At 35.0% G+C, this 15,262-nt stretch overlaps 1 protein-coding gene across 1 annotated transcript in view; it reads left to right on the top strand.

The window, feature by feature from the left end:
• The window catches only part of YTHDC2 (YTH N6-methyladenosine RNA binding protein C2), a 61,900-nt gene that overhangs the window by 18,749 nt on the left and 27,889 nt on the right, over window positions 1-15,262 (top strand). Inside the window, exons 10-17 of the mRNA XM_084778402.1 lie at window positions 564-699; window positions 4,423-4,549; window positions 4,737-4,802; window positions 9,440-9,618; window positions 9,826-9,922; window positions 10,004-10,091; window positions 10,178-10,258; window positions 12,867-12,949. Coding sequence (XP_084634528.1) covers window positions 564-699; window positions 4,423-4,549; window positions 4,737-4,802; window positions 9,440-9,618; window positions 9,826-9,922; window positions 10,004-10,091; window positions 10,178-10,258; window positions 12,867-12,949 — 857 coding nt within the window. The remainder of the gene's footprint in view (window positions 1-563; window positions 700-4,422; window positions 4,550-4,736; window positions 4,803-9,439; window positions 9,619-9,825; window positions 9,923-10,003; window positions 10,092-10,177; window positions 10,259-12,866; window positions 12,950-15,262) is intronic.

The following is a 15,262-nucleotide window of genomic DNA, read 5'->3' as shown; positions in this document are numbered from 1 at the left end:
TTCATTCATGCACCCCAGTCCCACTCATCTCCCCATCCCCTCATATCTGCTCTTGTCCCTTGCAACTTCCTCCCACAAATAAAAAAACACAAACAAACAGCAACAACAAAACGGTATAGGAAACATTTCATCGTGGAAGCAGTGTGTCCACATTATAAGCCTCTGTCCACACATCTTCACTTGCAAGTGTTCATTGCACTGAGTCATTGGTCTGGTTTGAGATCTCTGCCTTCTGTGACTCCATCAATATTGGATCCTCATTGGGACTTCTCCCAGTTATCCTGTTACTACTGCCCTGTGTTATGGAGATCCTGCAGCTATTGGATAAGCAGGACTGTCCCTTTCACATGTCCCAACCTTTCCAAATGATACAGATTTTAGGGTGGACCAACTCAGAGCTCTGCATCTGGGCCTGCGTGGTAGCTGAACTGGTCAGTGAATTGACACTCCCTTCTTCACACCAGCCTCTCCAGACTGCTTAGGCTAGGCCACCCAAGTGACAAAGTCACAAACACATATTAAGCAATTAGACAATTTGTAATCTTGCTCTTTTGTTTTAAAAGACGGAAAAAGATGTGAATTGCCTTGAACCATGGTTAATCAAGGAAATGGATGCTTGCCTTTCTGACATATGGCTGCATAAAGACGTTGATGCTTTCGCTCAGGTCTTTCATCTTATTTTAACTGAAAATGTCAGTGGTAAGTTTATGTAAATTAAAACTTTACTCTTGCCATAATGGTACAAATACTGTTTAATTTAAAAATTATGCATGACACATTTTGTTTGCTATCATTAATTTTATTTTGGAGTGCTTTGTATAATTTCAAATTAGTTAATATCTCCAGAGTGATTTCCTAAGGTCTTCACAGTTATTTACAAAAATGCTTTTATATATTTGTATTGTATACATCCATGCAATCTTTTATATATTTCTGTTGTGTGTATCCGTGTTATCTGGTCCTTGACGCTGTGCCACAGGAAAAAAAACAAACAAACGGTATCTCAAAGAGATTTGTGATTGTAAGAAAAAAATGGGTAAAAACTTTGGGATTCTTAGAGTCATTTAGTAAGTGATGATTTTTATTATTTATGATTTTATGGGCTCAGGTTCTGATCTACATACACTCCCATATGTAGATACATACGCACATACATCATGTGATCATCTTCATTAATGAGTTATCCTTGTAACTTTGATGGATATTGACAATCAGACATGAACTTTATAATTCTGTAGGTTATAGGTCTAGACAGATTGATCACAGAAAACCAGTAAGACATAAAATACCCATCTCCTTACCCTCAGCAGTGTTACTGTTTTAATTATTATCATTGTTTTTAAAACATTTTCTTCACTTCTGATGTTTCAACTTTATTTTTATTTTACTTTTTACTTAATTATATTGTCATGTACATATGTATTTCTCTGTGCTCTTTAGTGAACCTGTAAGTTTCTGCCTTGACTTGTTCAAACTGATGGACCATAACCTGGAATTATAAGCTGAATAAAACCCTTTCTCTCCTACTATCCACTTCTATCAACCTATGCACAGCTGTCTGCGAGACCTGGGATTTGAACACGTTAAAGAGTGGGTCAGACTACAGTCTAATGCTGTAGACAGCTTTACTTCAGTTTCAGTGGATTTTTATACATGAATGTAAGAAAGAAAGCAGTGATACAAAGAAGGTTGTTTGAGTTCAGACAATCAGAAAAACATGTAAAAAAACGTCAGTAAGCACGTACTAAATATTAACAGAGCAGCCCTTTCCCAGAACTTTGTTAGGACAGAGCAACTGAAACACAGTTGCCTGACACGTATTATAGGTTATATCTGGGAAATCACAAAAGCAGGGCAGGTCATATCCAGATGCAGGATACAATGAGGACAGCATTCAGCATAATCTGTGTTATGATCTGACATCCAACAAGCATAAACATGGCTTATAAATTGAATGTAAATGTTTGTCACAGAAGTCATGAAATCACACCCAAGAACACTCTAGGGAACAAAATGCACCTGAGGTTAGGCCCTCTGCCTCTTTTCCTGGAGGCTCTCCTCACAGTTCCCCAAGGCATTGCTCTCCACATCAGTCTTTAACCTTTTTCCCGTGCCTATGTTGTTCTTTGTCATTGTATTCACCATAGCAATGGAAATGCAGCTAGAATGTTGACTTTAAGTGTCTATTTTAAGTGACCTCTAATTTTTAAAATTTAAATTTAAAAACAATGTATATGTGTATGGGGCTATGTGTAAGATGTACACCTGAGTGCAGGTGCATTCGAATGTCAGGATCTACCAGCTGGAGTTACAGGAAGTTGTGAGCTGCCTAGCATAGGTATTAGGAACACATGACATTCTCTCTGTACTTTAACTCTTAAACTTTCAGGCTATTTGAGGCCACTGGTCACAACAAGAAGTTCTAAACTTTCTTTACTCTTAATTGTCAAACTAATGGCTCTGGCTCCTGTACTTTAACTCTTAAACTTTCATGCTGGTAGTCTTGCTATTTGGGGCCTCTTTTTTTTAGGCCTCTGATTAGTTATTGCCTCTCAGAGAGATCTTTTCTGGTCAGTAAACCTGTAATCTTTTCTTACTATTTTGTTAATCTACCTTATTTTTTATTGGCTATAATCATTGCCATTTATTATTGTTGTTTATTATTATTATTGTTAGTACCCATCTTACACTGGAATGCTAACTTCATGAAGGCAGAAATACTGATTGCTTTACTCATCTCTGGCTTCCTAAGCTTCATGATAAATGCTTAAATATTTGTTCATTATTGCTTCCTTTATGCATTCTTACCAAATGGTAATACCTAGTATGGAAGGTGACAGGAAGCTCCTTCCCTCTTTCCCTTCCTATCTTCTTTTTTCTGTTTGGTTACTAGAGAGGATCTAGTTGTGTAAAGCAGCCTGACCTTACACTCATGATATTCTTGCCTCAGCCACCTAAGTGCTGGAATTAAATATGGACTTTGCAGCATTCTTACTTGAGGGTGCTTTTCAACGTTGTGTTGGTTTAATTGCCCATTAATATACTGAACCAATATAAACTACACAGATACATACCTTCTGTCTTTTTCTGCTCTGGTGTGCTAAGAGATTTAGTGTGTTTGTGCTTGACAGACCTTACAAATTGCGAAGACAGTTTTTCCTTTTAAGCTTTCTCAGCTGACCATACTTATTTTATTTCAACACCTTTTCTTTGTTGTTTGTTTTCTAACATGACATGTCATCTGAGTTCCCTGGTTTCCACCACTTTTAGATATATTTTAGTTTATAAACCCTTTCAAGAAGTGTAGCTGCGGCTAGGGAGATGGTTCAGTGGATAAAGAGGCTTCCGGTAAAGCCTGAAGACATGATTTTGATCCCCAGAGTCCATATGGTGGAAAGAGAGAACTGAAGTGCCTCCTTCCAGGTTATCCTCTGACCTTCACACAGATCCCATGTCATGTGTCCCTCAAATAAATAAATAAGTACATGTAAAAAAATTAAACACCTGCTCTCTGGTTCTGAGCTTAAATTCTTAGTGACCTCGTTATGTCTGTTACCTCAAAAGTCTCTATTCATTTTTAAATTACTCCTTTATTCATATTGTTATTAACATTATTATTTTGGTTTTTCAAGGCAGGGTTTCATTGTGTAGTCCTGCCTGTCCTGGAACGCTATAGGCCAGACTGGCCTCACACTGAGATTTACTTGCCTCTGCCTCCCAAGTACTGGGATTAAAAGCATTCACCACCACTGCTATTAAAATTAGTATTTTTATAGCTATATTTGTTTAACCTATTAGTAGTTAGTAGTACTTTGCTACATTGCTTTAAAATATTCATAAAGCATGTTAGGTATTTAACTGTGACTCTTAACCGTCTTCCTTGGTTTTTCTGGTGAGTACTAAATTACTTTGATATGGTCATAAAAGTATATAGAGTTTATCTCTCTCTGAGCTATTTATTTCCTTGAGTTCTGTATTATAGTGTCTTAAGCCATATGAACAAATTCCCAAGAACTGTTTTGAAGTTTTAAATTGCTAGTTATTCATGAAAAATTAACTTTACAAGTCCTTAATTATATATCTGTTATTTAGTGAACATGGCAGTATCTAGATTTAAAAACAAAAACAACAACAACATTAAGGGTTCTGCAAGCCAGTAGATTTCTTTTTTCTTAATTATATAAGTAAGCCTTAAATTTCTTCTTATAACCTCCAAAGATAGTATTTATTCTACTCTAAATATAAGAATGTCTTGGATTTCTCTGTGACTGGGCTGGTTAAAGGTTAGATTACCTTTAACTGTCGTTTAAAATGAAGGAACCAGTCCCAGGTTAATTATCACAGTTAGTTCTACTATTTAACTAAAACAATGAAAGTCTTTAATGTTTGAACATTTAACATTTTATCTCTTTCTTCTTTTAGTTGATTATAGGCATAGTGAGACCAGTGCAACAGCTCTGATGGTTGCTGCAGGACGAGGCTTTACGAGCCAAGTAGAACAGTTAATTAGTATGGGAGCAAATGTCCACAGTAAAGCATCAAATGGCTGGTAATTTTAGATTCAATCGATTCTTTGCACATACCTTTGAAGTTTTCTTATGATTGTCCTTATTTTAAAGCTTACTGTATAATAATTGCTGGTATAACTCTAATGAATGAATAAATAATTTTGGGTGACGAGTTAAGCAATTTTGAAGGTAAATTATTTCTCAGTCTGATATCTTTGAAATTTGCAGGATGGCTTTAGATTGGGCCAAGCACTTTGGCCAGACAGAAATTGTGGATCTTCTAGAATCTTACAGGTAAAACCTTATACTATTTAAAATTAATTCTACCTTTTAAAAAATCTTAGCCATGTAAATCTGTAAAAGGTTAGGTACTTATAATCTTTTACCCAGAGATTAATTTTTGTAATTATAAAAGAATATTCTTCTGGTTGTTAATAAGACATATTACATTATATTTACCTTACTTAATTTTTTTTGAAAAATTGGAAGGGGGATTTTCACTTAAACATAGTATGTAGAAAATGGGAAATAGCTCAGTCAATAAAGTGCTTACTGGGCTAGTCTGAGGACCTGACTTTGAGCTCCAGCACCCACATAAAAAGGCCACATGTGGTAGCCAGGCGTAGTGGCACAATCCTTTAATCTCAGCACTCAGGGAGGCAGAGGCAGGTGGATTGTGTCCAGCCTGGTCTACAAAGTGAGTCCAAGGCAGCCAGGGCTACACAGAGAAACCGTCTTGCAAAACAAAAAACAAACAGAAAGCCACATGTGATGGTACATTTTTGTAATCTCAGCACTGGGGAGATGAAAACAGGAAGATGGGGTTTCCTGACCATCCAGCCTAACCATTTACTTGGCAAGCTCCAGGTCCAAGGGGGAGAACCTGACTCAAAAAGACATGGGGGTGGTATCTAAGAAAAGACACATGAAGTTGGCTTCTGGCCTCCATACACTCTCTCACATGTACATGAGCACCTGTACAGAGATGATCATATGTGAATATATAAGCACATAGATATACACACTCAAGACATTGTAGGTTCAGATGTGTGTTTGTCTCTATAGTACCCCTAAACTTTATAAGAATGTTTTTGCTTTTTTTTTTTTCATTTTGTTTTTAATGTGACCATAGGGAACTATGTAGATAGATAACTCAGTGGTTGAGAGTGCTTCCTGCAGTTTTCAGTACTCATCTTAGGGAGCTCAGGACTCCTGTAACTCCAGCTCCAAGGTGTTCAGTGCTCTCTTCTGGCCTCTGGGGCACTCTAACTACCCACTACCCCCTGGCTATACATAAACAAAAATAAATCTTCAAAAGTGAAAGTTTAAAACTGACAACTAGAGAGGACATGGTAGAGGTCATGGCAGCTGATGGATGTTTTCAGTGAGTCTTGACGTGATAGGCATCTCACTGATTAGAGATAACTAAGTTGGCAAAGCTAAGAAAACTCACAGTACCAGTGAGAACCATGCTCATTTTAGTGTCAGAGCTCAGTGACCTTTTAATGACAAAGGGCTAAAAAATTAGTAGAGTTGTTTTATATTTTCTTTGATAAGTTTGTAGCATGCCAGGTCATCTCCTGCATTGCATGGTGTTCTTTCCTCTCTTTGGCAGGAATGGGAGGTTTACTAGAGATTAAGCTGCAAAGGCTTTGAACTAGACTTTGAACTTGAGGTTACTGGGTACACTGGGAAGTGGAGACAAGTTATCAAATAACAAAGGGGTTTAAAGAAAACGTATCTGCTCCCCTTCCATGCAGCCCCTCATCGCCTTTTTCTTGTTGAAGCTGATGCTCTTTGATTGAAAACTAAGAACTCTTTCCTGGAATATACCAAAATTTAGACCAAATGTTTCTGTTTATTCCTTAATGAAATGACGGCCTTTAAACCAGATGGCTCAGTACATGGGCTGAGTCTCAGTCCATGTACTGGGTTACTTATGCTTGACTCCTAAAATGGACCGACTGCCAATGACTGATTGCCAGATATGTGAGGGGCAAAAGCATTCTTGTCTGTTTCTTTGTATAGCCTTGGTTGTCCTGGACTCACTTTATAGACCAAGCTAGCCTTGAACTCACAGAGATCCACCTGCCTCTGCCTCCCTGAGTGCTGGGATTACAGGCCTGCACCACAGTGCCCAACTTGTAAACTCATTCTTCAACAAATAACAAATATCTTGGACTGAATTTATGTATGAGCAACCAAAAGAAAGCTTGAAAAACAAAACTACAATATAAGATAATGCTTTCATGACACAATAGCAAACCTTTAAAAGGGAGCGGAACACACATTTTTCTTCAGATTTCATCCTCATAGGCAAACTGCAGTTTACCCAACTGGTATTTTCAGTCTACTCCCTTACACTGTTGTTCTAACCTGCTGTACTTTCTCTGTTCTACATGGAACCTACAGTCCACTGCTACACTATACATACAACTGGTTTAGTTACTATTTCATTGGTAATGTCCTTCTTTTTCTCCACTATAATTTACCAAGCTTTTTGTCATCTTTGTTCAAGAATAGTACCTGGATGTAATAGATCGCCAGTGACGATGGAATGAACTGAATTGAGCCCATCTAAACTTAAAAATATGGTAGCAGAATATGGCAGCAAATAAAAAGAAATGGCTAAAAAAACTGAAAAAGACCTTGGATCATGTGACTGAGGATTTTAATTGAACTTTCACAAAATTATTTTCTTATTAACACTGAATGCATTTTTTTTTGACTAATAGACAAAGGAGAAAAGCACCAATGCAGTATGGGTATCTCTCCCCCATCCCCCTACCCCTACTCTGTATGTATTTATGTGTTTTTAAAGATTGTATTTGTGGCTTGAGCATGCTATAAAAGCATTATTCCACAGATCTCTGGTCCCCAATTATTTTTCATTAGAAGCTTTTGATAATTTTAGATATGTAGATAAGGTACATAGACTTTTAAATACTAAAAGTAGATTTTAATATATTTTATAATACATTGGGAGTTCTATTTGTTTTTATCCTATATAAAAACTTTCAAATATATATCGTGTATAAAAAAAAAAACTCAAAAGGAGCCTGGTGTGGTGTCACACGCTTTTAATCCCAGCACTTGAGAACCAGAGGCAGGTGGATCTCTTTATTAAGTAATATGTGTTCTACTGCATTAAAATGTGAGATCCAGGTGCTAATTGTGATGTATTGAGGTTTGTTTTTTTGTTTTTTGTATTTGTCATCCAATGGTAATATTCACAATTTGCAATTTTTGTGCTAACACTCCTAATTTTGAGGACATCATTATGTTAAGTATGGCTTACTAGACACTACTCATTATCAAATGAAGCCATTATCTGGATAATTATTTACCTTTACCAGTTATTAATATGTCAACTATTTATTTCATATACTGAAGTTTTACTGTGTTTGCTAGATGACTTAATTTTTAGTAAAATCTCTTAGCTTTCAACAAAAATGTGTTCATTTAATTGTTGATATTAAACCAGAAATTTTCAACAAAACTAGAGATTGAAAATACTTTAGTTACAAAGTTTTGTGAGTTTAATGTTTTCCCTATTGGAAACTATCTTGTTTGTTTGCCTTTGCCCTTTAGAGGGCTCTTGAGGAGGAACTGTGCCGAACTGAAAAGAATTGGACAGACTTGAACTTCCCAGAAGTCTCATTGATAATTATTAATGGTAGCTATTGTTTATATTTTTATACATAGGCTAAGTAAACAGACAATTTATTTCAATAATTCTGATTTTGACTTTTGAAAATCCACATTAAGTAATTTGCTTTTAAATATAGGATTATCCATAGAGGTATTATTATTATTTTCATCATCATTGTTGTTACTATATTTTAATGTGTACTCTTTGTCAGAATATTGTTTGTAATATGGAGCAACTAGAAACAACCTATTAAGAAAAATGTAAATGATACTTTTAGAAAATAAAGTTTTATTGAAATAATGCAAATACCATATGTTTCACATTCACTAATTTATTTTTATTTTATTTTATTTTTAGTGTTCAGTATCACCACAGTCAATATTAGAGCATTTTTATCACACATAAAAATTTGTGCCCATTATCATTTATTTCCTTTCAGTTCTTAGGCTAGCAACTAATTTATTTCCTGTTTATATAACAGTCTATTCTAGGATTTTTTTCTGTAAATAGAGCCATATGTTATACATGTCTTTTGTTACTTCATTCTTTTATCTTAGTGTTTTATTTCCAACCAATATTTACTTTTGTTGATATGTGACAGCTTGTACACGTACCAATTTATGAGTACTTGGGTTATTTTCACTCTTTACTATTATAAATATGAACACAGATTTTAACAGTTAAAGCAGATATTTAATTCTATCTTTCTTTCTGTCACCTATCTGTCTAATCTAATCTATCCTTTATCTGTTTATGTCTGTCTGTCTATCCGTCCATTTCCATTTCTCTTCCATCTGTACCTAGGAGTAGAATTGCTAGGGGATGTATCGACACTGTGTTTATCCTTTAGAGAACTGCCACAGTGTTCCAAAATTGCTGTGTCAGTCTACATTTCTTCTAGGAATGTTTTAGTACTTCTGTACCATCCCCATCACTTAACTGCCCTTTTGGTTTTAGCCTTCCTTTTGGTTGTGAAGTGGTACCATTATAGTTTGGGTATGTTTTCTTAGTGACAAATGATGCTAAGCATTTTGATATATTTATAGATCACTCATGGTTTTTTTTTTGATGAGGTGTTTTTAGGTTGTGATTTTTATAAAAGTACTTATTAAATTTAACTTGAATAATATGCTTGTAGCCAACATATAAATTAACTATAGATAGTGCATTAAGTGACACCTTCCTTAAGGTATATTGGAAATTCAGTGGAAATGATGGGAACCATTGGGCTTTAAGTGTTCCTCTTTTTAATAAAAACCTGATCTGATATTTTTCTTAGTGCTTCATTGGAATTTGGAAATCTAGATGAAAGTTCTTTGGTTCAAACAAATGGAAATGACCTCAGTGCAGAAGACAGAGAGCTGCTGAAAGCTTACCATCATAGTTTTGATGATGAAAAAGTAGATTTGGATCTGATCATGCACCTTCTGTACAACATCTGCCATAGTTGTGATGCTGGTGAGCACTGTCTGAGAACTGGGGCAAATTAGTACCGAGTTGTAAAAATGTTTCTGTAATTCTACTGATAGTAATAGGAGAATAGTGGTTCTTTTATAATCATACCAATATTTGAAATCACATCATATTATTCTTTATAGCTAATTTTGTTGATTGTGCTTAATTTTAATTTCATAAGATTAAATATTAAAAATATTCTTCTCCAAGGTGCAATATTAATTTTTCTACCCGGATATGATGAAATTGTTGGTTTGAGGGATCGGATCCTGTTTGATGACAAGCGGTTTGCTGATAATACACATAGGTAAGCTATAAAGATCTCTACTTGTTCCTTAAGCTAACAGACAGGTACTATAGTGCATCTTGTCTTTTTATTTGTGAACAGATATCAAGTCTTTATGCTTCACTCAAATATGCAGACATCTGATCAAAAGAAGGTATTAAAAAATCCACCTGCAGGTGTCCGAAAAATAGTAAGCATCGTAAGATCTTTTATGTTCTATTTTTGTTATTCATTGATCTGTTTTCATAATAATCATAAAATAATATTCCATTACAGATCCTTTCTACCAATATTGCTGAAACTAGCATCACTGTCAATGATGTTGTCTTTGTTATTGATTCTGGTAAGGTGAAAGAGGTATGTATAAATAAGTTATATTTATACTAAATGGTGATTGAGTTCCATTCCAACAGGTACTTTAGTAAAAGAATTTGTTTTAATTGAAAATTTCTTTATAGATGAATTTAACACAATAAATGTTTTTACTAAACTATTCTACCTGGGATATATTTCGGTTTTCTAACAAATTATACAAAAAGATTAGCTTTTATTTACTAACTACTAGTAAGAAAATAAAGAAATAATTTGAATAGTTACAGTAAAAATTTGTCACATTGAGGTCATATTCTATTTTTCCTTTATATATGGAGATGGGCTGTAATCCTCTTGTTCACTGATATAATCTATTCTTTACATATAATATATAGTAGGTGTTTTGAAGATCAAGAGAACATTGATTAACAAAGGAAAACAAAGTCCTGATAACTAGAGCTCGGAAAACGGCTCAGTATTTGTTGTTTAATGTGAGACCCAGAGTTCATCCTCATCACCTATGCAAAAGGCTGAGTATGTCACTGTGTGCTTGCAATCCCAACAAGTCAAACAAATCAGTGAGCTCCAGGTTCATGGAGACCCTGTCTCAATGACTACAGGGGAACGCAATTAAGAAAGATGTATGCTGTGAACCTTTGGCTTCCAGGTGCATATTTACTGACAGGTATGCACAGATAAATACATTAAAACCAACAGCAACATAAATCAGGGTGAACACAGCATTTATCTACCAGTACAAATCACTACTTGGCTTTGTGCAAAAAGAATTTTCCCCTATACTTTTATCTACTCTCTGTTGATACTTTCATACCATTGTAGCCTTACGTAAATTCCAACAAAGACCTCAAAGCATAAAATATTTACTGTTGGGCCCTTTGCAAAAAAAAAAAATTCTTCTTTAATAAATAAGTGATAACATTGTTTCCTTTCAGTATTAATATGACTAACAGTTCTCAGTGCCACTAGCTTTTGGTAGATCAAATGATAGAGGTAATTGGTTTTTCAAGGAAGAGATGATTAAATTGATGTAAGTAACCATCTTTGGTGTGAAAAAATTTATGTTTTCAATGTAAGTTTAGGATTATCTTATAGAAAATAAAATTTATTACAGAGTTTGGTCAAATTCATTGTAATGGAGGGATAAACTGTTTCTCCTATTATAGTGTCAATAAAGCTAAGTGATGAGCCTTTAAATATCGAAGTTTATCAGATGTACTGTACACCTGACCTCTTTGCACTGGGGAGACTGAGGCAGGAGGATCGAAGGTTTAAGGCTAGCTTGGCCATAAAGCAAGAACCTGTCTCAAAGAAGAAAAAAATCAAAAAGTACAGATCTATTGCTCTTAAATTATTTACAGCCGAAGGAAGCAGTCTTTGAGTATTTTAGAAGTTAATTCCTTTAGTTGTTATCAAATCTTGACTTAAGCACAGATACAGTATCAAAAGTTATTTACATACAAAACTAACAAATGAAACAAATATTATATGCTAAGCAACATTTTTCTAATAATGCAGTGACTAAACTGATTAGAGACAGCATTTATATTTGCTCTATGTAAATAATTTTATATACGAGAAATCTAGGACACTGAATACTTGAAGTATGTATTTTACTTAGATATGTATTTAAAAGTATTTCTCCTACAGCAAATATTCATGTTGAGGCCCTGGTGCTAATAATATTCTTCTTATATTTTTCTTTGAAACATACATGATAGATTAACTTCTTGGTAACTCAGAAGGATGTTAAGTAGAAAGGTTAAAAATACCTCATTTGAGATGTTTAGTATGTTAATTATTATATTCATCCTTCCAGAGATTTATACTCTTTGAGAAATATTTCAGAAAATATCTTTTTCTGGTTACTCCTATTTCTTAAAATAATGTAAATATGATGAAAATTAATCACCAGAGGACCCTCTTTCGCATTTTATACTACTTTGGTTTTTTTATTATTTTTTATAGTTTTTAGTTTTGACATGATAATCATGTAATTCTTTTCCTTCCTTTTCCTTTCTTTGACTCATCACTTGTCTCTCCCTTGCTTTTTTAAATTCAGGGTCTCTTTTTCTTTGAGATGTATATATATTCCTAAATATGTAAATCCAGCCTGCTCAGTGTGTATAATGAAACCTATACCATTATGAACTCAGGACTGACCACTTGCTACTGGATAATGAATTGGTGTGTTCTTACCTGGGGAAGGTCATTTCTTCTGCTCTCAGTATTCCTCAGTTGCCTGTAGTTCTTTGTCTAGGGTTGAGGCCCTGCAAGCTTTTCCCATTCCATGTTAGGATTGTTCTTGTTCAGGTCATATTTAGGCAGGCATGTTGATGTCATGAGTGATGTCTCATGAGAATCAGTTGTTATTAAACTGTAGGAGAGAACTGCAAACAGCTCCACAAAGCACAGTATGGGGAAGTTTAGATCCTCTAAGTTTACTTTACTCTTTATTGTTTTCCATTAGAGTGCTTATAACCAGCAAATCTGAGTTATTAAGAAGTAGTTTTTTCTAATTAATCAAGAGGGAGCTTTAAGTTTAACTTGGCATGTTAAAATATGTTGATAATACTTCTTATTTCCTCTTTAGTACCAATCATATTTTAACATAAAGATGATTTAAATATTACAGAAATCCTTTGATGCACTGAATTTTGTCACAATGTTAAAAATGGTATGGATTTCCAAAGCTAGTGCCATACAGCGCAAAGGCAGGTAATGTACATTTTACCTTATAATTACATGTATAATGAATTTATTTAACTTGCTTGTGATAGTAATATTACTATATGTATTATGTATTTATCATATTCTTCATTTTATAATATGTTAGTTTCATAATAGTCTTAATTTTATACTTTTTTTTGCCAAGAAAACTGTTTTGATGCTTTAAAAAATTAATTAAATAAAAAGATTAAATTACATTTTGTATGTATGTGAGAGGAACCTGCATGCTATGGCACACATGTGGTATTTAGAAGATACTTTTAAGGAACTGGTTTTCTCCTTCCACCATGTGGACCCTGAGAGTAGAACTAAGGTCTCCTGGCTTGGTGGCAAGTGACTTTAACCCCTCTGCCATGTCACTGGCCCTTTTGGGGTAATTTTCAAAAGTTAAATATAGGTTGAGTTGCAAGCTCAAGTCATACCAAATCCCAACATGGACAGAGAGGGGAATTGAGCTCCATATCTGTGGAGCTATTGGCAGTCAGCTGCTGGGACAGAGACAGAGAGTTTTCTTGGAAGATTGTAGCACCTGCTAAGTTGTCATGTGTTAGACAGCGCAAATTGGTCTTGAAGTATTTTTTGGCTGGGGTGTGTGTGTAAGTAGCACATCCAAACATAATACAGGCAGTTTATAGCAAGCCTATGACCAACAGCAAATTAAATGGAGAGAAACCTAAAGCAACTGACCACTAAAATCAGGAATATGACAAGGTTGTCTGTTCTGTTCATATTCATTCAATATAGTACTTGAAGTTTTCACTAGAGCAATAAGACAAGAGGAAGGAGGTACAGATTGGAAAGGGAGAAGTCAAAGTGTCATTATTTGTAGGTTATATGATAGCATGCAAAAGCAACACCAAACATTCTACCAGGGAACTCCTGCAGCCCATAAATCCCTTCAGTGAAGGGGTGGATGCAAGATCAACTCACAAAGATCAGTGGCCCTTTTATGTACGGATGATGAACAAAGAAACAACATCCTTCACAATAGCCATAAATAACATCAAGTATCTTGGAGTAACTCTAACCAAGCAAATGAAAGACCTGTATGATAAGAACTTCAAGTCTTTGAAGAAGGAAATTGAAGGTATTAGAAGATGGAAAGATCACTCATGTCCATGGATTGATTGGATTAGCATAGTAAAAATGGTCATCTTACTAAAAGCAATCCACAGATTCAATGCAATTCCCATCAAAATTCCAACACAATTCTTTACAGACCTTGAAAGAACAATACTCAACTTCATATGGAAAAACAAAAACCCAGCATAGCTAAAGCAATCCTGTACAATAAAATAATTTCCAAGTGGTGTCACCATCCCTGATTTCAAGCTCTACTACAGAGCTATAGTAATTAAACAAACAAACAAACAAACAAACAAACAACCCAAATGCATGACATTGCCATAAAAACAGGTTGATCAATGGAATCAAATTGAAGCCCAGATACCGGATATTTTTTTTTATAAAGAAGCCAGAAATACACATTTAAATAAACGTGTTTATAGTGAGAGAGTATATGTAGGTGCTTGTGGACACCAGAAGTGCTGCCCTCCGGGAGCTGGAGATAAAGGGGAGGATTGGGGCCTCTGTACGAGCAGTATTCACTTTAACTGCTCTTATGCTATCTAAAAAAGGTAGTGATATGATTTTAGCATTCTTTCTGCTTCTTGGAGAATGGGTTCATTAATACTTTCATTTCCATAAGAGAGAAACAATAGACAGTATTAGTATTTTTGTTAAGAGAGACAATAGCAGGGTGAAAAGGTGATGGACAATTTGATTCAAGATAAAGAACTAATATTGGGATTTTTTTTTTATGTATGGCGATGAGGGGTTAGGAATCAAGTAGAATCAAGAATGCGAGGCTGGCAAAAAGGCTCATAAAAGCACTTGTCATGCAAGGCTGCAGACCTGAGTTTGATTCGGGAAACCTATGGTAAAAGGGCACAGCCTACTCTTGAAAGTTGTTCTCGGACTTGTGCACGTATTCTGTAGCATACCTGTGTGTATAACACACACACACACACACACACACACACACACACACACACACACACATAGAATAAAAGATTACATGTTTTTTAGCATTCTGTTTTAGAATATTGGACAGTTGCTGCTGCTTTTGTCAGAGACGTTGGTAAGGGTTTTTCTGTTGAGAAGAATAATTGCCTTTGGACTATCTTGAGTTTTAGTTGACAAGAAATCCCAGGTGCAGCTGTCCCAGGTGCTTCTGAAGTGCAGGCCTATGATTAACATCAGGAGATTTAGGGTGGATGGAAGTTGAAGGTAGAGGACAAT

The sequence above is a fragment of the Acomys minous genome, assembly GCF_964271855.1.
Source record: "Acomys minous genome assembly, chromosome: 4".
In the NCBI taxonomy this organism is placed as follows: Eukaryota; Metazoa; Chordata; class Mammalia; order Rodentia; family Muridae; genus Acomys; species Acomys minous.
The sequence above is the reverse complement of the archived record's forward strand: the minus strand, read 5'-3'. Positions and strand labels throughout refer to the sequence as shown.